A 25,138-nucleotide genomic window follows, 5' to 3' on the forward strand; every position below is an offset into this window, starting at 1 on the left:
TCTTCCTCCTACCAGGGGTGAGGAGTGGGAGATGACATTGGTTCTTAACCCGCTCACGTTCTGTGGCCGGAAACTGGTGCGTCCGGTCCCTGGTGCTCTGCAGCTGGAACCCCGGGACCCGTCCTCCTGGCTAAGGAGGGGTCTTTCCTGCTGGGGCAGCACCTTCAGGGACGCCCATCAAGCGAACACTTATGTACTTAGCTCCTTGGGCATCTGATTGGCCTCAGGAAATAGGGGTCTCGTGCCATGCACAGGCATTTCGGGAGTGTGGGGGCAGAGCTGTAGGAGGGGGCATTCCAGGGGTCAGCCCACCGAGGGCCCCTTGTTAATGAGGACACTTCCAGGCATGCGGTGAGAACCGACTTAACGCGAAATCACCTTGTCGAGGCTCCTTTTCCCGTCCTCCTGGGCACACGGACAGGCCCTCGCTGGTCGGTAGATATCGGCTCTGTGTGTCCGGTCATGACCGGGCGAGGACGACGCTCTGGAGACGGGAGCCCAGACACCCCTGATCCGTCGTCCCGCCCGGTGCTGGGAGGCTGAGTGACATAGGCGTTCACAGAGGAGAGGGCCAGGGAGCTTGGCATCGAGCCGTCGGTGCAGGAGGGGAGGACGCCTTCCTGCCTGGGTCTGTGGCCGTGACCTGGGCCCAGCGCTGCGGGGGGTGTGACCAATGCTGTCCCAGCCTTCAGGTTACCTGTGACTTTGGATGACTCCGGACTTGCTGGGAGTTAAAGTCCAAGTTAAATAGGAAGAATAAGTGTGTATTTAAAAGACAGAAAAACATCGATTTGGCTGAGCCCTTTACATCTGTTTTCATAAGTGAACACGTTGATACCAGACGTTAAAATGCTACAGCCAGACGTGGCAGAGTGAACGCCCAGAAGCGCCTGGCTCGAAGTCTGGAGCCGGCTTTCCCTCCACCTGCCAGCCTCTGTGGGCGTCTCACCCGCCGCCTGCCTCGCCTGCTGGGCAGCCTCACCCGCGGGCCTGCCCCATTATCTTGAACGAATTTGCCGGAAACCAAGGAAAATGTTTCCTTGACTTTTTCCTGCTATGTTCCGTTTTCGTCTTTGGAAAGAGGATTGCTCTATGACTTTAAAATCTTACAGGCTGAACACGTGAATAATAAAGTTGGTGAGTCGATAAATGAGAGACGTGGCGGGTCGGCCCCTTTCCTAGAAGCAGTGATTAAGCAGGAGCCTGTGATGTAGGACAGTTTCCTGGTGTCCCCAGCCCCAGGTGCCCGGGGCTCAGGGGCCCTTCCTGTGTCATGGATCCGCTGTCCGTGCTTCAAGCACGAGGACCTGAGTACCAGACGTCTGTCTTTGTAGTAACGAGCTGAGCATGAAGACAGATTCCCGCCTCAACTTGCTGGATGACGGGACCCTGATGATCCAGAACACGCAGGAGACGGACCAGGGGATTTACCAATGCATGGCCAAAAACGTGGCCGGGCAGGTGAAGACACAGGAGGTCACCCTCAGGTACTTTGGGTCTCCAGGTACGTGCAGAGGACGGCGCACAGGCCGCTCCAGAACAGCTCTCCCTTGCCGCGTCCTGCCGGGTAGGGATGCGGGTGGGATGTGGTGGGACACGGGTGTGCTCAGTCCACAGCCAGGTGCCCTCAGCCGCAGCCTCGCAAGCTTGGTCCTAGGTGACTCTCGGGCTTTGCTCTGCTTTTTGAAAAAACCCACACCGTGACATTTCCTTAAAGGGGCCCACTCGTGTGTGTAGGGCGCACGTCCTTCTGCTTTCTTGGGACTGTTCATGCAGGCTTTTCTGAGTGCCGAGCCTTCCTCCGGGATAGCTGTCATCCCTTTCCATTTCCCGCTCCCAGTTTGGAAGTCCCGCGGTGCCCTCTGTGTCGCTGGTTGGCCCACAGCGTCTCACCCACGTTCATAGGTGATCCGAGTCCAAGTTCTCGCTTTCCGGGGTCTCCAGAGCAGGCCGTGTGTTCCGTGCGCGAAACACTCACCTTGCGGCTGGCGCTAACGTCCTTCCCACTTCTGAATCCGTCTTGTCTCTCTGTGTCTCTGCTGTCCCGCTGGGGCCGTGTCCTTTCCACCCAGGGGAGCAGGAGTCGGGCTACATCCCCACACGAGGACCGGCTCTCGGGTGACAGAGCCTGGAGTGAGATCACGTCTCCCACTGGTTTTGGCTGCCTGTCCCTGAGGGGCGGCCTGGGGGTCTGTGGGGGACGGCACGTGGGGCTGGCCTCGCGTCGTCACCCACTTTGCGCGTGTCAGCTGGAGCACATGCCCTCCTGGTGGGCTCCGACGCTGGGGTTCTTGGCCCTGCAGACGGCATCACGCTGCCTCGCCTGCCGTGCTCCAGAAACGCTAGCGTTAGGATCGTGTCTGCGTTCCTTGTCCTCCGCCGTTCCTTAGTCGCGGGTCCCGGAGCCTCAACATTAACCAGTACGAGATCCGCAGGAACGTGTCTTCCCTGCTACTTTCCCCCCCACGGAATTCCTGCCTCCCTCCTCGCGCCCCCGGGTGCCGCCGGCGCCTCCTTCTTCGTCCCCGCCTTACCGTGTTCGTGGCGCCGGCTTCTCTCACGCTTGTCCCTCAGCCCCGCGCGGGCCGCGTTAGCTGTGGAAGCGCCGTCTGTGTACCTGGTTCTGCGGCGGGAGTCCCGGGGGCCTCCCCCGAGTCCTTGCTGTTACCTTACCTGTTACCCTTACCCAGGGCCCCTCGGGCCGTCTCTGGAAATTAGGGATCCGGGGAGTTTCCGAAGGGGCGCGTGGTGCAGGGTGGGCGGAGCGGCGGAGTGCCGCCGTGGGGCCCGGTGTCACCCTGTAGTCGGCGCGGCCCCACCGCGGGCTGCCTCAGCGGTTGGGGAGGCTGCCGACGCCGCGGGCCAGACCAGGTTTTACAAATTAGTGATGAGAAAAGTATTCTGTTTGGGGAGCATTTGTGGATTCCAGAATTGGGGAGGAGGGTGTCGGCCAGGTACGTTCTAGAAACTTTCCTTTTTGCTACTTTCCATGTTGGTGTCCTCCCAGCAGAGTAACCTCTGGGTGCGACAGCGCAAGGGTCTTGCCGGTCCTGACACGTGTGGTCGCTCCGTCCCCGGGGTGGGGTGGGCTGCAGCCGTGGACACCAGTGAGGGAGTTCTGTTCCGCACGGACGCCCCCAGCAAACGCATTGTAAGGGCGTGGATTTTTCTGGACTCACAGCTGAAAAGTACTGTTAAGTGTAGGTTGAAGGTTCAGTTTTGTTTTTGCGAGGGAAGGGGCTGTTGTTACGCGTTGCGAGTCTGGACGGAGCGTGTTGCACGCGAGGAGGAGCACCTGGCCGGTGTCACCACTGACCCCGCGTCCAGCACCCACAGAAGTGGGGCCCCTGGGGCTCAGGCTGCACCGAGGGCGACGGTGACCGGCTGGGAGGCGCTGGCCCCACCGCTCGCTCGCCCACACCCCCCGGACGCAGGAGAGCCGACGACGTGTCTGATCAGCTGGGTTTGCTTTGCTCACTTTGAGGCCCGCAGGCGAAAGGAAGAGAACGAGCCAACACCGTTGCCAGCCCGGAGGAGATTAATGCACGACTTGTGTTTTCGTTGTGACAGCTCGACCCGCTTTTGTAATCCAGCCACAGAACACGGAGGTGCTGGTCGGGGAGAGTGTCACCCTGGAGTGCAGCGCCACGGGCCACCCTCCGCCGCGGATCACCTGGACCAAAGGGGACCGCACGCCCCTGCCCGAGGACCCTCGCGTGAGCATCACCCCATCCGGCGGCCTCTACATACAGAACGTCCTGCAGGCGGACAGCGGGGAGTACACCTGCTTCGCGTCCAACAGCGCAGAGAGCATCCACGCCACGGCTCTGATCATCGTCCAGGGTGGGTCAGGGCACCCCTCTGTGCACACGCTGATCACTGGCCCCTGCCCTCACCGCAGAGACCCCGCCCCAGCAGCCCTCCCTGCAGACCCCTCCCCACCCAGGTAGTCCGGCCTGCGGAGGCCCAGCCCCGCCCGCCGTGCCCATCCTCTGCCCGCAGCCGGCTGTATCTTACCCGCAAGCCTCTCACACCGCGCTGCTTCCCTGCAACCTGGTTTCCTGCGCGGCAGCTTCAGGAGGCTTGTGCTTCGGGGCTGTGTTTATTTCTGGCTGTGTCGTCCGTGGCGCGGAGGGCTCCGGGCGTGCGGACACCGGCCGCGGTCGCGGGAATGTGTGGTGTGCAGGCGCACCTGTGTGTGCCTCACGTCAGCGAACCTGGCTTTCCTCCCGCGGCTTCCCCCGTACCAGCGTCGGGGCACAGGGCGCTGAGAGTGCCCTAGTGTGAAGACCTGGGCTGTGTGTGTCCACATGCGCCAGCCAGCTCGGTAGTGAGTGTCTTAGTTTAGAAACAAATTGCAAAGTGGGGCCTCTCCAGTGTGGGGGCTCCGAGACAAGCAAGTGCGGACTGCCGATGACCAGGGCTCCCCCTGCTCTCTGGCGGCGAGGCCGTCTCACGGGCGTCGGTGCTGCTGGCTCGCGCTCCGCACCCGTGACCACGCGGTCCTGTCCCCTGGTCGTTCCTTCCGTACAGACGGAATCGGTCTGGATGTGGGGCTGTGTGACTCTTCGCGCCGCGGTCACGGAGCAGCTCCTGTCCCCACACAGCTGTGTTATGCGACACGGGACCGGTTCCAGGTCTGACTGGGGTCCCACGGCCAGAGGGACCTTGGGCTCCGCTAACGGCCGCGGGCAGAAGCAGGGCGTCCCGCACCCCCTCGGTGCAGTGTCGCCCGCGGCTGCGTGGACTTAGCAGAGGCCCCCGCAGGGTGCCCGGGAAACTGCTGCTGAACGTCCTGCGGTCAGGCCCTTCCCCGGCTGGCGTCCCCCGGCCGCAGACCCTCCCCTGCGGCGCGGCCCGTGGGCCATCAGCTTCTTACGCCGCGGCGCCTCCAGGGAGCGCGGACGCTGACGCCAGGACGGTCGTTGAATGTCGTTTCCGATGTTCTTTCCTCCCGGAAGCTCTTCCCCAGTTCACCGTGACCCCCGCAGACAGAGCCGTAATCGAGGGTCAGACCGTCGATTTCCAGTGTGAGGCCAAGGGCTACCCGCAGCCGGTCATCGCGTGGACAAAAGGGGGTAAGAGCTGGCCTGGCACCTGCCGGGATGGGCTGCACACTCGGGAGGCGGGTCTGCCCTCTGCCCGGGCCCCAGCCCCAGCCCCTGGGAGCCAGGGTGGGGCTGGTCGCAGGCCTCGCCCACGGCTGCGGCGCAGGACGTGTGGAGGGACTGTCCTTCCCGAGGGCGCGGGTGGCCTTCTGCCTGCCGGGTCCCTCTCCTCCCAGGTGGTCCGTGTCTTGGCTTTAGTGTACTGAGTTAGCGCCCTGATGAGATTTCCTGGCGGGTAGGATAGAACTTTCTGGAAACTGTCACAGCACAAGTTTGAAGCTCAGTGTTTCTGAGCTTCTCTGGTGCTGTCTCGCCCTCTCCATCTGAGGTCAGATGGCTGATCACGTCGATCCTTTGGGGGTGACCCCCCGGCCCCCCATCCTGCTCCAGCTGGTGAACCCCTGGCCAGATGACTCGATGAAGACAGCCGTCCCCCAGGGCGCTGGTGGCCTGGCTGGGAAGTGCGAGGGGAGGGAAGGGGAGGTGGCCTCGGGGCTCCGTCCTGGAATTGACCTCGAGGTCTTGCCGAGGGGCCCTGCCTTAAGGTAGGGGGCAGTACCTGCCTTCGTCCGCTAACGAGAGAAGGGCAGGCCGGTGTGAGCAGCCAGCACTGTGACCGCCACGTGCCCGGGCAGGAGCGGGCCCTGCGCCGGCTCCGTGCCGGGGGTCCTGTGCTTTTGAGTAACTGCACCCCTCCCCTCCCCAGCAGCCCCTCCCCCATGCCTCCCACCCGTGTCCTCAGCCCTGCATTTCTCATGCTTCTCCCGCTTCTGGGAGTTTCTCAGAGCTGGGGGCTCCGTCCGCCCTGACCCGGCCACACCCGGTTGTGTGGAATGTCACCTGCCAGTGTGACTGCAGCAGAGACAAGTCTGTCCCGTTCCGTTGGCCGTGAGGGGAGACCAGTCTGTCCCACCGTTCCGTTTGCTCCAGGGAAGCTCTGCTTCACCCAACCTTCCCAAGTCCCGCTCTGACCCCGTCACGTGGTGTCCGGGTCGCCCGCCGCGTGCCCGTGCCTTTCAGGGAGCCCGCTGTCGGTGGACCGGCGGCACCTCGTGCTCTCGTCGGGGACGCTCCGGATCTCGGCTGTCGCGCTGCACGACCAGGGCCAGTACGAGTGCCAGGCCGTCAACATCATCGGCTCTCAGAGGGCTGTGGCCCACCTCACCGTGCAGCCCAGAGGTACGCGGCGCTGGCCTCCCGCACCCCTGGCGGACGGGCTGCTCTGTGCAGAGCTGCTGTCCGGAGAGGCGGGCCTGCGGCAGCCCGCGCTCCCCACGCGTGGCGGGAGCCGGCGAGGGCTCGCGTCTGTTCCCCCAGCACGGCTCCTCGCGGGGAGGGCGGCCGCCGGCTCACCCTCTCCCCTTCGCTCCGGCCCCGTGCTTGTGCAGACGAGCTGGGGGGCTGAGGAAGGGCCCGACGCCAGCTGAGAGTGCCCCGGGCCTGCTCTGGCTGAGGACAAGGGGCCGGTGCTCCTAGGAAGCCTTCCGGGTGACCGGTGAGTGTCCCAGCTGTGATACCTTTGTCAGCCGGGTGTCCCTTGCCTTGCAGTCACGCCGGTGTTTGCCAGTATTCCCAGCGACATGACGGTGGAAGTAGGCGCCAGCGTGCAGCTGCCCTGCAGCTCCCAGGGCGAGCCCGAGCCCGCCATCACCTGGAACAAGGTACCCCCGGCTGCGGGCCGGGCCCGGGCGTGGCGGCTGCCCCCAGCTCGCAGCTTTCCGCACCGTCCCTGGCAGAGGAAACCTCCCCGCGCTGGCCTGAGTTACCGGCTGCTGTGGGACCCTCAGGAACCAAACCAGAGGGAAGCGATCCCGCGTTGTCTTTGCCGTGTTCTTCCCAGTGACGCGGCAGGGAAAACCCTGCCACTAGGTCTGCGGCCCCGTCGTCAGTAGAGAAGGTTTTTGTGGTGTTCCTCCACTTCTCAGGGTTGTGTTTGAGACGTACGGTACGGAATTGGATCCCAGTGGTTGGCCGTTAGGAACGGGGGTTTCAACAGGACATATCCCTGGAGGACAGGGTGGCCACGGGCAGGGGACCCTCACAGGCAGGTTTGAGTTCTGGGGGACAGCCTGGCCCTCTCCCACGTGCCCCTGTTGCCCGCCAGCTGTCACCTGCCGTCCTCTGGGACCACGCGTGGCCGTCTCCCTGTCCCTTTGGGTTTCCTCTGACCCTTCCTTGGCCGGGCCTGTCGCCTGCCTTTTTGGGTGTGGCTCGGGTGTCCTGTCTCCCAGAAGACCTTGCCCAGGGCCCTTCTCTGTCACTGGGTGCCCACATGCTGTGCCTTCCCCATGGTCATGTGCATCCCACAGTGGGTTTCTTTCTGGGCCCCCAAGCCCTGATCCTGTAGACTCCAAGGGACTCCATCCATCCCTGTCTTAGTGTTTTCTGGATCTTTCACAAGAGTTTAAGAAAAGTTCCTCTCAGCAAATTGGACTAAATCTGTTTTTCTCTGCATGTTTGGATAGATCTGAGCATACCCTGTGCACCTTGTGCCCCAGTGAGGTCCCGACAGTGGACCTCCACCCCCAAGTAAAACCGCTTCTGCTTCTCGGACTCATTCTTCGTGTCGTTTCTGTTCTGCTCCAGGACGGGGTTCAGGTGACGGAAAGCGGGAAATTTCATATCAGCCCCGAGGGGTTCCTGACCATCCATGATGTCGGGACCGCGGATGCAGGCCGCTATGAGTGCGTGGCCCGGAACACCATTGGGCAGGCGTCCGTCAGCATGGTGCTCAGTGTGAGCGGTGAGTCCCGAGGCCGGTGCCACCGTCCCCGGCACGAGGCGGGAGGGGCGCTCGGCCTGGCACTTGCAGGCTCACCGCCTGATTACCAGACCGCGCGGCCTGGCTGGGGGCGGCCACGTCGCACACGGGCTGCTGTCCCTTGTTGCAACTGCGCCGAGACTGCAGGCCGCTGTGGTCACGCGCCTGTGACCCAGCTCTGCCCGAGCGGGACTTCGTGGCCGGCATGGCAGTTTTCCAGACCCACTGGGCTCCAACGTGTGTAATTTATGTCCCCGTCTGGTGGGAGCGCGCGGGCCGCTGCCGTTTGAGCAGCCGGTGCCCCATCGCCCTGCTCACTGTCGTTCTGAGTGTGGCCGCGTGTCTTCCCGAGATGGGGACAGCTCCCTGCCCCGGACCCTGACAGCCACGCTGGGCTGGCCTCTGCGTCTTCCCGCTGCCCGCCTCCTTCGCCTGGCCCGTCCCCACAGGGCCGCCATCTCCCTGAAAGGACAGGTTCTATGACATGTCACCAGGGTGCAGCCCGTGGCCTTCGACGGGACCCGCCTGCAGCCCCGCACGTGCCGTCCAGCTTCCCCTGCGTTGCTGGGCAGCCTGTCCCGAGTGCCCAGCCCTGCACTCGCGTCCGTGTCTCTGCCTTTCCCGGCACAACTCACCCATCCGCTGCCTCTATGGGCCTGTGAGCGCCCCGGGTGGGAACGGGGTCCCTCAGTGCGTGTGCCCAGCACCCTTGTGCCCGAAGCCTGTAGGTGCTTACCAGATGTGAGCGGTAACGAGTACCTGGGAGCCTGCTTTGGGCCTTTTTTTTTTTTTTTTTAGGGAGAAATGTTCCTTTGCCACTACATATGGTGTGTGAAATGGATGTAAAAGTCAGTTGGTGAATTCTGTGATTTTTCTTGCTCTTTGAATAGCAAATTTTGATCCCTAAAAATAATGTTACTTTGGTGTAAATTAGTTATATTTGAGAGTAAAAGTAACTTCCTACCCACGATCCCACTTCCAAGAAATAACTGCTGTTAACATTTTGGCCAATTTCCTTTATTTTTTTCTAAAGGTTGGTAAATATTTTCACGTTATTTTTGTGATCGTTGCTTGGAGAACACCAAATGCGGGTCATCTGTAATAACATAACGTTAGTGTCATAAAATGGTGTAAAATTACGAGTCATTTGTCTATAAATTTTGGTATAAAAATATTAGGTTCCAAAAATGAGTATATTTGTCTCCATTTGAGACACACTGAGGTGGGGGTTGTGCCTGGGGAAAGGCTGTCGGGCCGTGCTTCAGACGTGTGGAGCGACCCGTGGACAGTGGTGACCGGGCCGGTTTGCGGAGTGCGCAGGGGCGGCTGCACCGGGTCCGCGGGGCTGCCACCCCTCTGTGGGCAGGGCTGGGCGTCGGGTGCTGTCAGGTGCCGAGGGGTGAGTCTGGTAGCGCCTTCCGGCTCAGGTTGTTTTCAGCTGTGTCCTTCTGTGGAAAGGCTGACCAGGTTGAGGGAAGAGAGGACCCTTTACGAGCCACGTGTCCTTGGTGACGTGGGCACCAGCTGCGTCCGTGGACAGGGTAGAAGGTTGGGTTGGCGTTACTTTAGTTTAGCAAACTCTGGTGTTCAGTGAGAATAAATGAGAAGGAGGAAGTAGAAGGTGAGGAACGGGGGCTCCGTGGGTTGAGCCTCTGCCTTCAGCTCAGGTCGTGGTCCCGCGTTCCAGGATCGAGCCCCGCATCGGGCCCTCTGCTCAGCGGGGAGCCCGCTTCTCCCTCTGCCTCTGCCCCTCCCCCTGCTTGTGCTGTCTCTCCCAGGTAATAAATACAATCTGTAAAAAAAAGGGAAAAAAAAGAAAGGAACAGCTTCCGAGGGTTGGAGGCTGCGCCGCGTGCGTGTGCGTGTGCGGGTAACGGTTCACCCGTGGCTGTGATGGGGCCGTCCAGAGGAGACGGGAAAATGAGGGAGCGGAGTGTTGGAGGGGGCAGCTGGCGGCGCAGGCGGCCGTCGAGGGTCTGGCCGTTGTTGGGAAGAAGAGAGTCCACCAGGAGCGGAGAGGCCACCCGCCCTCCCTGGCTGGCCGTGCTTTGTTAGAACTTCCGTGTTTCACGCTGGGAGCACTTTTCCCGAGTTCTTTTGGGGTATCCTGTGACTTCAGACACTAAGGTCTGTAATTTGCCTACTGCTTGAAAACAGCTTCTCGTGTCATTTAAGCTTCCGTGTGAGAGACCGAACCCTTGGGGGAGAGCGTGCCGACACGATGCCATGTCTGGACGCTACTGCGTGCGTAACGTAGCGTGGCATTTTGTGGGTAACGAGCGACTTCATGTTTTCCCAGTTCCTGATGTCAGTCGAAATGGGGACCCATTTGTGGCCACATCGATTGTGGAAGCGATTGCGACCGTGGACAGAGCCATCAACTCGACGCGCACACACCTGTTTGACAGGTACCGAGGGAACGGAGACGGGTGTAGACCTCCGCTCACTCAGCCTCTGGGGTAGAACAGAGTTGTGACCTGTTTGATCCGAGGGAAAGTCTTTTAATTTAAAAATCACAACGTGGGCATTAAGTCTTGTGGGGTTCGGACAACAAAAAGACGCGTCCTTTCTGGGTAGAAGCGGAACTAGGATTCGTAGGTGAGATGTTTTAGAAAACCTCAGCTTGTTCCGTCGGCTCGTTAACGCATGACCCGGCAGGAACAGAGTCTCAGGCCGCAGCGATTTGTTCGCATTGGTGACCCGGAGCGTAGCGAGACTGGACGGTCGTCTTCCCTCTCTTGACTTAATGATTTGTTTTTAGTGTCTTTCTTTCTGTTTGTGTTTGCTGCCTTCCGCTTGGGACGAGTCAGGTACGCGACATTACGTCTCTACAAAAGTAGCTACAGACTTATTTGGTGGCAATAATTACATTTTTGGACGTGAGTAGTTTTGTCCTCAAAGTTGGTTCTGTTCTTCCCTGTCTGCTCCCACACCCTGCCAGCCGTCCCCGTTCTCCCAACGACCTGCTGGCCTTGTTCCGGTACCCGAGGGACCCCTACACCGTGGGGCAGGCGCGCGCTGGAGAGATCTTCGAGCGGACCCTGCAGCTGATCCAGGAGCACGTGCGGCACGGCCTGATGGTCGACCTGAACGGAACAAGTCAGTCCCGGGCCCCTCCCCCGAGAGCAGGGCCTCACCGCTCTGGGGCCTCCCTGGGCGCCGTCCCGCATCCCCGTGTTTGAGGGACCGCACGGTTGCCCGGGTTCAGGCCGCGCTGGGCCCCATAGCAGCCGCCTCACGTGCCCTGCAAAGCCGCGTCCGGCTGACCGCATGCGCTGTCCTGACCGGGCCGGACCGGTGGGGCCCCTGCGATCTGGTGGCGTGGCCGCTAGTCTGCGAGGCGGTGCGCCCGGGACGCAGGGCGGCGGGCTGTTGGGAAGGAGGCTTATGGGGCCCGGGTGACTGCGCGGTGGCGGGGGAGGCCGCCCCGGGGTTGTGTGGACGGCGGGAGCCTGACACCCCGCCCGCAGCCTGTGCCGCGCCGAGCCCCCGGGAGCAGCGCTTGCACAGGCGGCAGAGGCCGGTGTCTCTTGTGTGGAAGTGGTCCCTCAAGGGCGAGTGTTCGTCTAAAGCTCCCCGGGAGCGCTTGTGTGCCGTGCCCCTCGGGGGTCACGCTCCGCGGTCTCCACGGGGTTTTCCGACTCGTCTTCAGGGAACCCGTCTTGCCCGTCAGGACGGAAATGTCTTTCAAGAACTGAGCAGTCTTAGATGCGAGTGTGCGGCGTGAGGATGTGGCAACGGGCCCGTCTCTGCTTCTTGGAGGGAGGGGCGGTGCCCGAGCCTGTCCCCGTCCTGCCCTGGCTTGGGGCTGGGCTTCCTGGTGTTTGCGTGTAGACACGTGGACCGTGGTGCCTCCTGCTCTTCCTGGGGGCGCCGGCCTCCGTCGGGGCCATCGTAGACGATCCCACTCCACAGACGGGCCAGCCTGGCCTCGCAGGCGCTCCCTGGGGAGAAACGCGAGAGCCGTCCCTCCTCTCCACTTTGCTGTGTTGGGCTCTTTCCACCCTTCTGGCCCGGGGACGGGGACAGGGACACGTGGGACACGTGGCCTTGTCCCCGTGGCGCCTCCCTGTGCTCCCCGCCGTCGGTCGTCAGGGACCATGCTCGGCCGCGTGCGGAGGGCCCGTGGGGTTCTGCGGTGCTCCTTTTCCTGCCGTGGCCCCCCTCCTGCGGCCGGATCGCGTGGTGAGGCGGCTGCAGTGGCCTCAGCAGGGCCCGTGGACCTTGGGCAGCCCCGTACTGGGCGGAGCCCGTCTGTAGCCCCTCCTCGTGCGGGGCGGCCTGCTCACCTCCCACCCGCGCCTGCCGCGTGCAGAGAAGCGTGGGGCCCTAGACAGGAGAAACTGAACCGACTCGGAGCCCCAGCAGAGGGACGCACGGCTCTGGGCCGCAGTGGGGTGTTGGCGGGACAGCAGGCCCTGGCGTGGCTGCAGCACGTGGACGCCCCGGCCAGTCTTCGGTGGCGGGTTAGCAGGCTCTGGAGGCGAGAGGTTGGTCCTGTCGTGGTCTGTGTGACGTGGGAGCCACGGGGCTTCGTGTAGAGCAGTGACTTGATCACCTGGATCAGGTCGTCGGGTGGCCCTGCCACGAAGGGGAAAGGGCGGTACAGGAAACCAGGCAGGTGTGTGGTGGGAGGGACCAGCAGGGGGTGGGCGTGGCCGGTGTCCCTGGAGTGGCCCGGGGGGATCTGGGGCTGCAGGTGTCCGTGCAGTGGCCCAGCGGGGAGGAAGGTGTTGGCACTGGGAGGCAGGTGACACATTCCCGTGTGGCCTGGACGGGGGCGGGCGGGGGGGGGGGTCAGCTGATTGGGTCTGCCTGAGGGGCCGGAAGGCCAGGGGTGACCCTCAGTGACATGGGGAGGCCGTGGAGCACTGGGTTAGAGGTTGGGGAGCAACTGTCTCACCTCTAGGAGCTGCAGACGTGCACAGGACAGGTTGGTCTCCAGGGACACCTGGGTCTTGGTTCCACAAACCCTGGTGTCCTGCTCACCCTGGAAGAAAACCGCTTCCTGCACACGGTCCTCCTGGCGTTTCTCTGTGTCACGAAATAGGCTTCTCGTCTGTTCCCTTATTCTCAGGGGCACACTTTCTCTCACATTTCAGCATTTTCACTGGTCGGGCTTGCCTGCATTCAGGGATGGTTTTCATTTCTAAAGCAGAGCATGGTGGACGAGTGTGGTCGGCAGCGGTCGGGCGGTTGGCAGGACCCCGGTGAATGGCCCGTGGCGTGGAACGGCCCGCCGGGTTTGCAGGAAGGCGTGGTGTGGCCGCTTCTCATCAGGGACACTTCAGGGGGCTTGGCTCTCGGAGCCCAGCAGGCACATCCAAGTTCACAGGGCGGCCTGTTATGTCCAGCCTGGGCTGGTGCCGCGCGCCCACAGCCACGTGCCGAGAGAGGCAGTGCAGGAAGAACGCTCCCCGCGGGGCTTGTGCGTGAGCCCCGGGCCCCTGGGGGTGCTGGGCCTTCCCGAGCTCACTGGGCTGGAGCCAGGCTCCCGTCTGCCTGCCCCCGTGTCCAGGAGGTGCCTGCTGACGGGGTTTTCAGCTCCTCTGGGGCAGGTCTTCTCGTGCGGCCTGCAGGCACGCATTTCTGATGGCATCACCTCCCCACCTCCAGCTCAGTGGGGGGGCCGTTCAGACGCTGCCCCCACAAACCGGGGCCGGTTCTGTTCCCTTAAACGTAGGCAGAGGCCATCTCGATCGGCTGGGAACGGGTACTTTGGGTGTGTGCCCCTGCGCGTCAGCCTGCGGTCGCGAGGGTGCGTGTGTGCCCCTGCGTGTGAGCGTGTGGTGCGTGTGTGCACACGTGTGCCCCTGCATGAGTCCAGGGCTCTCGGGTGGCCCCAGAGCCAGCCCTGACGCAGGTCAGGTCCTTCTAGCTGTTCCTGCCGGGACCCCGGGCTCCTGCTGAGGGACCCGGGTTGTCCCCCGCCCGCCACGCACAGGTCCCCTCCCCCTGCTCCGCAGCCCGACAGGCAGGGTTGGGGAGGGCCGCGGGGCCCGGGGCGCGTCCCTGGGTGCTGTCTGCCGTCCAGGGAGTAAGCTGCCCCCCTCCCCCACAGGTTACCACTACAACGACCTCGTGTCTCCCCAGTATCTGAGCCTCATCGCCAACCTGTCGGGTTGCACGGCGCACCGGCGCGTGAACAACTGCTCGGACATGTGTTTCCACCGGAAGTACCGCACGCATGACGGCACGTGCAACAACCTGCAGCAGCCCATGTGGGGCGCCTCGCTGACGGCCTTCGAACGCTTGCTGAAAGCCGTGTACGAGAACGGCTTCAACACCCCCCGTGGCATCGACCCCAGCCGCCTGTACCACGGGCACGCGCTGCCCATGCCCCGGCTGGTGTCCACGTCCCTCATCGGCACGGACACCGTCACGCCCGACCCGCAGTTCACACACATGCTCATGCAGTGGGGCCAGTTCCTGGACCACGACCTGGACTCCACGGTGGTGGCCCTGAGCCAGGCCCGCTTCTCCGATGGCCAGCACTGCAGCTCGGTCTGCAGCAGCGACCCCCCGTGCTTCTCAGTGGCCGTGCCGCCCAACGACCCGCGGGCGCGCAGCGGGGCGCGCTGCATGTTCTTCGTGCGCTCCAGCCCCGTGTGCGGCAGCGGCATGACGTCCCTGCTCATGAACTCCGTGTACCCGCGGGAGCAGATCAACCAGCTCACGTCCTACATCGACGCCTCCAACGTGTACGGCAGCTCGGAGCACGAGGCGCGCGCCGTCCGGGACCTGGCCAGCCAGCGGGGGCTGCTGCGGCAGGGGGTCGTGCAGCGCTCGGGGAAGCCGCTGCTGCCCTTCGCCGCCGGGCCGCCCACGGAGTGCATGCGGGACGAGAACGAGAGCCCCATCCCCTGCTTCCTGGCCGGGGACCACCGCGCCAACGAGCAGCTGGGCCTCACCAGCCTGCACACGCTCTGGTTCCGCGAGCACAACCGCGTGGCCACCGAGCTGCTCGCCCTGAACCCGCACTGGGACGGCGATACCATCTACCACGAGGCGAGGAAGGTCGTCGGCGCCCAGATGCAGCACATCACCTACCGGCACTGGCTGCCCAAGGTGCTGGGCGAGGTGGGCATGCGGGCGCTGGGCGAGTACCGCGGCTACGACCCGGGCGTCAACGCCGGCATCGTCAACGCCTTCGCCACGGCCGCCTTCCGGTTCGGACACACGCTCATCAACCCCCTTCTCTACCGGCTGGACGAGAACTTCGAGCCCATCGCGCAGGGACACGTCCCCCTGCACAAAGCTTTCTTCTCCCCCTTCCGCATCGTGAACGAGGGCGGCATCGACCCGCTGCTCCGGGGCCTGTTCGGCGTGGCGGGCAAGATGCGCGTGCCCTCCCAGCTGCTCAACACGGAGCTCACCGAGCGGCTCTTCTCCATGGCGCACACGGTGGCCCTGGACCTGGCCGCCATCAACATCCAGCGTGGCCGGGACCACGGCATCCCGCCCTACCACGAGTACCGCGTCTACTGCAACCTGTCGTCTGCGCACACCTTCGAGGACCTGAAAAACGAGATCAAGAACCCTGAGATCCGGGAGAAGCTGAGACGGTGGGTTGAAGGACGCCGTCGGGCGTCTTACGTGTGTAAAGGTCAGACGTGCCACGAAAGGGGGTCTCAGCGTGCATGGCCGTTGTTCTTTGTGTTTGAGTGTGTGTGTGCAGCCACGTGTCAGAGAGGAGCCGGGGCAGGGGGAGCCTGTGGAGGGGCCGACTCTGGTGGCCGTGCTGGTGCAGGAGGCCGTGGCCATAGCCGTGTGGGTGTCCCATGTGTCTATCCAACGGGGCCTCACGGTGGAGGGGAAGGAGCCGCAGGGAACCCGAGGGCCCAGCTGGGGTATGTCGGGCTTGGCGGGGGCTCCTGTGCTCCCATCAGGCGGAGGGCCCCAGAGCTCACCCAGCACGGGGCCGGAGTTGCTGGCCCGACCGCCTCGATTCCGGAGACCACCGCGGCAGCCTCTGGCGATCGTGCAGGTTTCCACGGGGGGCTGCCCTGGTGGGACCGCGAGGGCGTGCCGGCCCCTGGAGACCACTGGCGCAGGGAGGTTAGGGGCCTTCATCCAGGAGGATCCGGGCTGCCGTCTAACAGGAACCTCCACGTGGCCTCCGCGGCCTCCGTGGCAGGATGGCCCCTTCGACTTGCAGTCCTCTGTGCACTCAGCCCTGACCTTTCTCTGTGGTCACCACTGCCCTTCGGGTGGTGACTTTTGTCTCATTCGTCATCTCAGTTTCCTTAATGGAGACCGCTGCTCGTTAGAGTCTCGCACGATCCCTTGTCGTCCTGGGACTCATGAAATCGGCCCTCGGGTCCCTCGTCGTCCCGGGACTCGTGAAATCGGCCCTCGGGTCACTGGGTGTGTCCGTGTGTTGGTGTCTGAGGCAGGGAAAGCTCCCCGTGAGGGCTCCCTCTCTCGTGTTCCGGACCCCGCTGTCGGCGGCCCGTGATCTCGTGCTCTCACGCCCTCGGCGCTGGAGGGAGGGCGCTCTCTGGGTAGCCTCCCGCGTGCCTCCGGCAGAAGACGGCTTCCTGTGCGGACGGAAGTTGTGGCCGCGTGTCCTGGTGCTCACGCAGACACAGCACCGGCCGCTGGCGTGTGACCCGCCCTCCACGAGCGCGGGATGGTCTGGGTCTCCGTGTAGCGTGACGAGCGTTTACGGGGACGGTCTGTAGTTCGTGTGCTTGAACGGCCTCCTTTGCTCTTGTCCGGATGGACACAGACGCCCCCCCGTACGCCCCCCCTTCACAGACTCACTTCCCACGGCCCAGAGGCGCTAGTGCTGCGGCGCAGCGTGCTTGGTGGGCGGAGGGACGCGCCCGTCTGTGGTGGGGACCCCGGAGAGACAGACCCTCCTCGTTCACCGGACACCTGGTCGCTCATTCACTTTGCTGTCGGCCGCTGTGCAGGGGAGGGGCCTGCGGTCGGAGGCCCGGGAGGCCTGGAGAGGCCGGAAACTTCAGGGGCAGAAAGGCCTTTGGGACCTTCCTTAGGGTCCGGGGGAGGGGAGGGAGCAGGGCCTGGTCAGAGTGGGGCGCTGCCCTGCTGTCTGTGTCCCCCGTCCCCTCCTGAAGCGGGGCCGCGCCCGTGTCAGCAGTGGGGTCGTGGGAGGTGTGCTGGCGGAGCTGCGGCTCCGGGGTCCTAGGCAGGCTGCCAGGCGGTTCCCTGGGGACCACACCGCGCGGCTCCTGCTTCCGTGCGTGGTGCGGAGACCACTCAGCCTCCCTTCCAGAAGGACCAGCGCTGCCGCAGCGGCCTCCCTCTGTCCCTGCGGGCCGCGGGACCCCTCAGCCGGGCGGTGCGCCCCGGGCTCGGCGTCCCCATTGAGGGCAAGCTGACACGTGCGTCTGGGGAGCTGCTGGGGTGTCCCCGTGGGGTGCGGTCCGCTCGGCTCCCACAGGCCTTCCTGCGGAGCTGCGGGAGCCGGACGAGCGTCGTGGTCCTGGGGCATCGGACCGTTGCCATCTTGGGCGCGTGGTCGAGTTCTGCCTCGTCAGTAGCTTTGCGGCTCGAGGATCTTCCGCAGTGGCCGAACCGCAGCGTTCCGGCGATTCCTTCCGGGGTCGCCTTCGCCCCCCGAAGCCCGTTCCCTTGTGTTCGGGGGGGAAACCGGAACGCTGTACCCTGCGCTTCAGGCGTGGTGATTTCTGAACAGAAAAGGCACGGGTTTAGTTTTTCCTCTATTAGGTTGGTTTTTCTACAGTTATAATAAATTGCACGTGTGTTTTATACGCGCGTGTGTCAACCGTGTAGCTGAAGCGTGACGTATGGATGCTTAAGTCACCGCGAGTTTCTTGGCTGACAGAAGGTTTGAAAGGTGCTGAGTCGTACCGAACGGCGAGGGCTTTTTCCTCTTTGCTCTGCTGCCGCTTTCTCGGGCACGTTTAAGGTTTCCCTTGTTTGTCCTGCAGGTTGTATGGGTCCCCACTCAACATCGACTTGTTCCCTGCTCTCATGGTGGAAGACTTGGTCCCAGGCAGCCGGCTGGGGCCTACCCTCATGTGCCTGCTGAGCACACAGTTCAAGCGCTTGAGAGACGGAGACAGGTAAACGCAGATGCCTCGGGGACAGGGGAGGGCGGGTGCCACGGGGACGGGTGAGGGCAGGTGCCGTGGGGACAGGGGAGGGCGGGTGCCACGGGGACGGGTGAGGGCAGGTGCCACGGGGACAGGAGAGGGCAGGTGCCACGGGGACAGGTGAAGGCAGGTGCCTCAGGGGACAGGTGAGGGCAGGTGCCGCGGGGACGGGTGAAGGCAGGTGCCGCGGGGACAGGAGAGGGCAGGTGCCTCGGGACAGGTGAGGGCAGGTGCCTCAGGGGACAGGTGAGGGCAGGTGCCGCGGGGACGGGTGAAGGCAGGTGCCGTGGGGATGGGTGAGGGCAGGTGCCTCAGCGGACAGGTGAGGGCAGGTGCCGTGGGGACGGGTGAGGGCAGGTGCCACAGAGGACAGGGGAGGGCAGGTGTCATAGGGAAGAGCCTCTGCTCTTGGTGCACCTTTCGGGGGACTCGGGGAGGCAAGGAGCCGTTGCCGGAGCTCCGTGGGCAGGTGGAAAGTGAAGGAACGCCGTCACCCCTCCCTTGTGGTCGGCTCCCTGGTGTGGGGACTTCCCTCCCACCGCGCCCGACAATTACACAGCCTTGTTCACGGGAGCTCTCGTGTCCTTCCGCTTAAGACATTTCTGTTCCTAGGAACAGAGAACTCGCAGGGTTCGATGCTGTGGGAGTTTGCAGGAATCTGCACTTCCGGCAGGACCGCCAAGTTTCAGGTTTCGTGGGTGTCTTTAGGGTAGCCTCGCGTAGGGGAGCCCGCCGGCGCTGTGCGCCAGGCCGTGGATTCTAACCGCGGCCCGTGCTGCTGGTTTCCGTCCAGAGTTTTTGTTCTGTTTCTGAGTCGGACAGCTGAGCCGAGTCGGAGTCCCTCCGTGAGCCATACCCGGTGGACGCCGGCGGGGTCTATACGGTCCGCAGAGCTGATCGGGAATGTTTTAATTCACCTGCTGTGTGTGCTTTCTCTCGTTCTGGGGAAGCACAGGTTATGGTATGAAAACCCGGGGGTGTTCTCCCCGGCGCAGCTGACCCAGATCAAGCAGACGTCCCTGGCCAGGATCCTGTGTGACAACGCCGACAACATCACCCGCGTGCAGAGGGACGTGTTCCGCGTGGCGGAGTTCCCCCACGGGTACGGCAGCTGTGACGAGATCCCCAGGGTGGACCTACGCGTGTGGCAGGACTGCTGCGAAGGTGCGTGTCCCGGGGCCTGCCGCGGGCTGCGAAGGTGCGTGTCCCGGGGCCTGCCGTGTGGCGGGGTGCGTGTCTCCGAGGCCTGCTGCACTCACTGGGGAACGTCATCCCCGCTCCCCACGTGCCGCAGCTCCGGGATGGCTGCTCGGGGACGCAGCAGAGCCCGGGCTGTGATCGTGAGGAGCCGCTCCTGACACGGTACTGTTTCTGTAAGAACTCAGGACCGAGGGCCACGTGCAGGAGGCAGAAATAAGTGTGGTCAGTCCGGCTTCTGCTTTTTCTTTTACACCGAGCGTGCGTCTCCTGGGAGGACTTGCATGTTGGGCGAGTGTCCCGTGGGCCCCTGCGGACGGCACCGGACTCGGACTGTCCGGAAGCGTGGCTCACATCTGACTCGGGGCGCTGCGCGTTCCAAACGCCCGTGACGGCACACGTTGCCGGAAGTGTTGTGGAGGGTCTGGAGGGGTGGCTGTCCGCGTGCAGGCCTGGGATGCGTGCGGCGGGGCTGGTGGGTCCCTGCCGCTGGGGCCGTCCTCGGTCCGTGGCTCTCTTGCATTCGCAGATCCCGCTGTCGCTCACCTCGATGCTCGTTTCCTAACCTGAATGTAATTTGGGCTTTACTCAAACCGCAGTCAGGCCCGGGGAGGATGAAGCGGGAGGCGTCCAGAGCCGCCGTGAGACCCTGCTCCTCGGCGGCCAGAGGCGGCTGACCCGCAGCGGCCCCCCGCCGCGGAGATGGCTCCTCCCGCCTCCACGCTCGGCCTCCAGCGGCCTCTGCCCACCTCCTGTTCCCGGAGGAAGCAGCCTTGGCCGTGGCTCTCTGTCGGCCGTCATATCCGTGAGCGCGGGACTCTGGGTTGGTAGGTCAGCGCTGTCCTCTGCCGACGTCTGTGCGTGGTGGCTCTGCCGATCGGGCAGGGCATCTGTCCGCCTGGCTGTCCTCTGCGTGAATGCGGTGCGTGTGTGCGTGCGGGTGCGGAGCGTGGCGCGTTGTGTTACAGGAGGGTTCGCGTGACGACTGGAGCTGAGTTTACTGCACACCCCGCATCCCGAAACATTTACAGTCTTCCTGCTACATCTAAGGGAAACTGGTTTTGGGGTGTGTTTTCGCTTTTTTTTAGAATTATCCTTGCTGGTTTGTGTGGCTCCACTCATGTTTCCGTGGGTGGGGCATAGAGTTTGGTCCTTGTGCCTGCAGAGACCTGCTTTTTGCAAACCCCCGGAAAAGGCAGGTTCTTTTCAAGATACAAAACTTCACGTCCCGATGGTGCCACCAGGCCCCCCGGCTGCTTAGACGGGGGCAGAGCAGGGTTTTCTGTTGTTTTTGCTTGGAAAAGCCAGAGAACCTGGAGCGACGGAGACTCAGAGCCAGTCAGAGCCGGGCGGCGTCATCGGGGCCGCTCTCTCGTCCGTGCCGCGCGGGGACTGTTCTGACGTCCCGCCGCTGGACGCATTTCCTCCAGGTCCTGAGCCGGCCAGGTTCAAGGATGCTTCGGAAGCTCTGTCTTCTGTCATAGGTCAAAAGCCACGTCTGAAACACAGCAGAAAGGAAAGAACTAAGGTCTGACAGGACCAGAGGCCGGTTGCTGTTTACTTTCCATTGCACTTTCCAAAAAAATCCCGGAGCAGCTCGGGCTCCCGCGGGTCCCGGAGTGCGTGCGGAGCCCCAGGCGTGAGGCTCGCGCGCAGGAGAGCCCAGAGAAGCGATGCCCGGGTGGGAAGTTTCTCTTTCTTGTACCAAAGGTGGAAATTGCCCTTTGTGGGGATTGATGGGGCACGTGCGTGCGCACGCGCACACACACACGCACACACAGAGTTTTGAAATAATTGCACTAATTTTAAAATAGTACAAATAATTCTTGTACTTCGTCCGACCTACAGTCGTTAAAGTTTCGTTCTGTGTTACGGTTCTCTCACACCCCGTGACGCGTCCGTCTGTGTGTGAGCACACGTGTGCACACGTGTATCGGCACGCGTGCATCCGTGTGTCTGTGTGTACATGCGTGTGTGTGTTTGTGAAGGATCATGCCACATTTTTTCCTAAACCAGCCGAGTAAGTCGCAGGCGGCGTGCCGCGCCCCTGAGTGACATGGATGGGGGGAGGGCGGACGCGCACTGAGCACGTCCCGCAGGGGGTCTCCTGCCGAGCCCCAGGGCCCCCACTTTCCGCAGCAGGTGCGGGGCCTTCCTCCAGACCCACGGTGGACTCTCCCAGCCAGCTCTTCTCCGCTCAGACCCAGGCCTGTGTCCCGGGCGCGGACAGGGCAGGCTGCGTCCTCCCGGGCAGCCTCAGGAGGTGCGCGGCGCCGCTCGTCCCACCGCCGTGACCGGGACGTGGGGGATGGGGCTGGAACGTGGATTCCACGTCTGCCCAACGGGGCGGCCGTGAGGACGGGCGCGTTTCTGGGTTTGGAAGACAAAGGCCGTCCTCTCCGACGGGGGCTCCTTCTGCCTCCCGGGGGGGCGCGTGGCCCGCGAGCCGGGAACCCCGCTGGGGGGCGAGCGCTCCGGCGGCAGCGTTGCCCGGGGCTCCGGGGTCCGGCGCGTGTACACGTGAACCTGCCTCAGGGCTAGAGTTTCGGGCTGTGGGTCCAGGTCCGAGCAGGAAGCCGCGTGTTTGGGCGCTGAATCAAATCGCAGAATGCTCGGCGGACTTGTCTCTGGGCCTCTGCCTCCCCGCGGTGGTCGCGGGCCCACTGGGCCGGGGCGGGGGGACAGCCGCCTGCTCTCCATGTACTTTCTCTCCGGGGGTTTCCACCGCCGCTCTGCACGCTTCAGCGCCTGGGAAGGGCCGTGTGTAGCCTCTGCCACCTTCCCGGCCAGGCCTGTCCTGGGCCGATGGGGCGTGGCGTGAAGCCGGGTGTTTGTGGGATGGGGTGGTCGTGGGCAGGTGGGAGGGAGCTGAGGAGAGCAGGCCCTGGAGGTGGGACGAGAGACGAGGGGGCACGGGCGTGTGTACGGTGCCCCTGTGGGCACAGCGCCCGGGCCGCGGAGGCAGTGATGCCGTGGTCGGAAGCCAGCGCGGGGTTGAGAGGACGGCGGTGTGGTGCGTTCATGGAGGAGGAGGCTGTCCTGTCTGTTGGCGGGGAGCCCAGGCGAGGCTGGGGGGCGGCTGGGCCAGGAGGATGCGGTGCCGAGGCCAGGACTTGCCCGTGGAGGGAGGAGGCCAGCCACGAGACCGCGGCTTGTGTCATTGACATGCCGTGAAGAGCGGTGACGTTTCTCAGGATGTGCCCGGGTTCTCCTGAGCCAGAGCCGGCCGCTCACACCCCGCACCCTCGTTTCAGACTGCCGGACCAGGGGACAGTTCAACGCCTTTTCACACCACTTCCGAGGCAGGCGATCACTGGGGTTCAGCTACCAGGAGGACGAGCCCGAAGGGGAAGCAGGCCCTGGGGGGGCACCGAGGTATGGCCCTCCCTGAGGCAGGGTCCTAGTCTCTGGGCGGGGGCGCCCGCGGCCACGCGTGACACGCTGAGGTCTGTTGGCGGCTTCTCCTTCTCCCCGCGCAGCGTCGGGAAACACAGAAAGCACCCAGGAAATGCCACGGCGCCCTCCCGTGAGCGCCCGCAGATGCCAGGGACGAACGACTTCAAGGACTTCGTTCAGGAAATGCAGAAGACCATCACAGACCTCCGAGAGCAGGTAACTGTCCCTGCGCGCCCGCCCCGCCCCCCAGACGGCCGTCTCGCTCCCGAGGGCCCCGGTGTGAAGTCGGCTCCGGCTCCCCGACCCGCAGCCTCCCGTCTGGGCGGCTCTCATCTTGTGGCCTGTCCCCGGCCCGGCCACATGGGCTCTGGTTCCCCGGTAGCCGGGGAGCACTCCCTGTGGGCTGTCCACAGGCACCGCTGTGACGGCTGCGGGGTCCCTGGAGCAGACACAGAGATCGTAGGTCAGGAGGGGCTGAGGGTTAGGGCCACGGAGAATTCAGACCTCGGTCTTGTTCCAGCCGCTTCTCCAGGAGTGTCGCTCTGATCCTTGTCCCCAGGGAGGGGTCAGCAGGCATTCTGTGGTCTGGTCCCCCAGATGTGGGGGGGGCCCCGGCACCGGGGGTCTCCACCCTGGGCTCTTTTCCAAGGAAGAGCTCTGGTCTCGGCGGACGGCCTGCGGGTGTGTGAGTGCAGAGAGATGGGAGGCCGGGTGAGTGGGGACGTGGGCACCAGGCAGAGGGCGGGGTTTGTGGCACCAGGAGAGAAGCCCCTAGACCCTCACCTACAGCCAGAGAGACGGCCAGGCTGTGAGGCACAGGGCCTCCTGGGGACTCAGCCCTGGACAGGTGGGTGCTGTGGGTCCTAGAGATGGTCACTCCAGGCCGGCTGGCTGGACCGGTGACCACGAGGTGTGCACAGGTGAGTGGCGTGCAGACAGGAGGGGCCGCAGTCTGCAGATGGGTCCATGGGAGCAGAGACAGGACGGGGGACGGGGGGCCCTGAGGCCAGCCAGCTGCCCGCCCCCTCTGGCCCCTCCTTCCGCATCTGCTGGCCCTGCCCTCCACGCCCACCAGTCCCGCCCTCTGCGCCCGCAGGCCCCGCCCCTGTGCCCACCAGCCTCCCCCGCCACACACACCTGTGACCCCATCCGTGGCTTCTCCTAGCTGTGGCACGGAATAACGCTGGTGTGCGTCCCCTTCCCTCTGTGCACCCCGCACTCCAGGGCAGGGCCGCTCGCTGGGCAGGGCCGCCGGGTGTTGAGAGATGCAGACGGAACCTCTGCCCTGACTGTCCCTGCCGGCGGGGGTGGGGACAGCGTTCGCAGGCGACTCGGACTCTGCGGGGGTAGGCCTGGTTCATGCAGATGTGCTCCTACCCTCGTTGTGTCCTGGGGGGACGCTGGGCGAGGTCTGTCCTTGCAGCTTCCTGCTCGAAATCCTGTCCTCAGCCACCGAGGACAGCCCCCCACTGCCCCCCGCAGCCCTGCCTGGCCCGTGGTTGCTGCTCACGCGGCCTCGAGGGTCCTCCTTCCTTCCCGACTTGGAAGACAGCTCTGAGGTCTGGGGACGCCAAGATCTGTACTAACGAGGGCCTGAGTGCAGGAGGCGGCTCCCTTCAGAGCCGCAGCGGAGACCCACCCGCGCCCAGGCCCAGGGCGGACGGCGCCCGGGCCGACGGGCTGCAGGGCGAGGTGGCCTGGACCAGGGAGGCCGTGTGGTTGCGCAGCCTGGAGGCCGCACGGTGATCGGCGCGCTGTCACACGGGGCAGATGGAAACCGTTACCTGCCAGGAGCACGTGGGGTTTCTGCGTGTTGAATCCAATCTCCGCGCCCCGACCTTGATCAGAGCAGACCTCCCCGGCTGGTGCTCCCTGGAGCGGTCACACCCGCTCGTGTCCATTTTCTGTGCGGGTCTCGAGATTGGGTGGCTTCAGCGGAAACCCTGCTCCAGGACCGGTAGATGAGGTGGGAGTTTTGCGGGCTGCTGGGCCCTCCACGACGCAGTGAGAAGCACGTCCAGCCACGCAGCCGCTGTCCGCGTCGACAGCCGCAGCAGGGATGGGGGACGGTCACCCTGGGACGCCCGTGGCTCGGGATGGTGACCGGTCGGGGCTGTCCGTGTCCGGGAGTCTCTGTGCAGGATGTTCCCGCACGGTCCCGTGGGAGCCTCTCCCATCCCCTCCGCGCTTCTCTTCTTTGCGCGGAGCTGCCGTACGCCGCAGCCCCTGCCCCTTGATGCCCGACGCGGCAGGGCTCGCCCAGGGCTGTCCCGGAGGTCTCGGGACCCGAAGCGTCCTCACTGGGCAGGAGGTGGTGGCGCCCCAGAGCTCAGACCTCCCCCCCAGCGAGCGGGGCCCGTGTTTGCTTTGCTGCAGATTAAGAGGCTGGAGTCGCGGCTCAGCCCCACGGACTGCACGGACGCGGACAGGGAGCCTCACGCCAACGGCTCCACGTGGAAACGGGATGCGTGCTCCGTCTGCGAGTGCCGGGTGCGTCTGGGGCTCTGCCGTGGGGAGTGGGGCGCAGGCTGCGCTCTGCGGTGGGGAGCCCCGCTCGGGAGGCGCTCTAACCCCCGGAGCTCTGTTCGCGG

General features: G+C 64.2%; 1 protein-coding gene across 1 annotated transcript in view; it reads left to right on the forward strand.

The window, feature by feature from the left end:
• Positions 1–25,138, forward strand: part of PXDN (peroxidasin) — a gene marked incomplete at its 5' end in the record, with an annotated part of 69,149 nt that overhangs the window by 41,552 nt on the left and 2,459 nt on the right. Inside the window, 14 exons of the mRNA XM_080814346.1 lie at positions 1,335–1,504; positions 3,571–3,843; positions 4,962–5,078; positions 6,129–6,287; positions 6,657–6,769; positions 7,695–7,851; positions 10,169–10,277; positions 10,811–10,968; positions 13,931–15,434; positions 17,790–17,924; positions 18,910–19,118; positions 22,406–22,526; positions 22,631–22,763; positions 24,924–25,037. Of these exons, the coding sequence (XP_080670472.1) occupies positions 1,335–1,504; positions 3,571–3,843; positions 4,962–5,078; positions 6,129–6,287; positions 6,657–6,769; positions 7,695–7,851; positions 10,169–10,277; positions 10,811–10,968; positions 13,931–15,434; positions 17,790–17,924; positions 18,910–19,118; positions 22,406–22,526; positions 22,631–22,763; positions 24,924–25,037 (3,472 nt within the window). The remainder of the gene's footprint in view (positions 1–1,334; positions 1,505–3,570; positions 3,844–4,961; positions 5,079–6,128; positions 6,288–6,656; positions 6,770–7,694; positions 7,852–10,168; positions 10,278–10,810; positions 10,969–13,930; positions 15,435–17,789; positions 17,925–18,909; positions 19,119–22,405; positions 22,527–22,630; positions 22,764–24,923; positions 25,038–25,138) is intronic.

The sequence above is a fragment of the Martes martes genome (genome assembly GCF_963455335.1).
Source record: "Martes martes genome assembly, chromosome: 9".
Lineage (NCBI taxonomy): Eukaryota > Metazoa > Chordata > Mammalia > Carnivora > Mustelidae > Martes > Martes martes.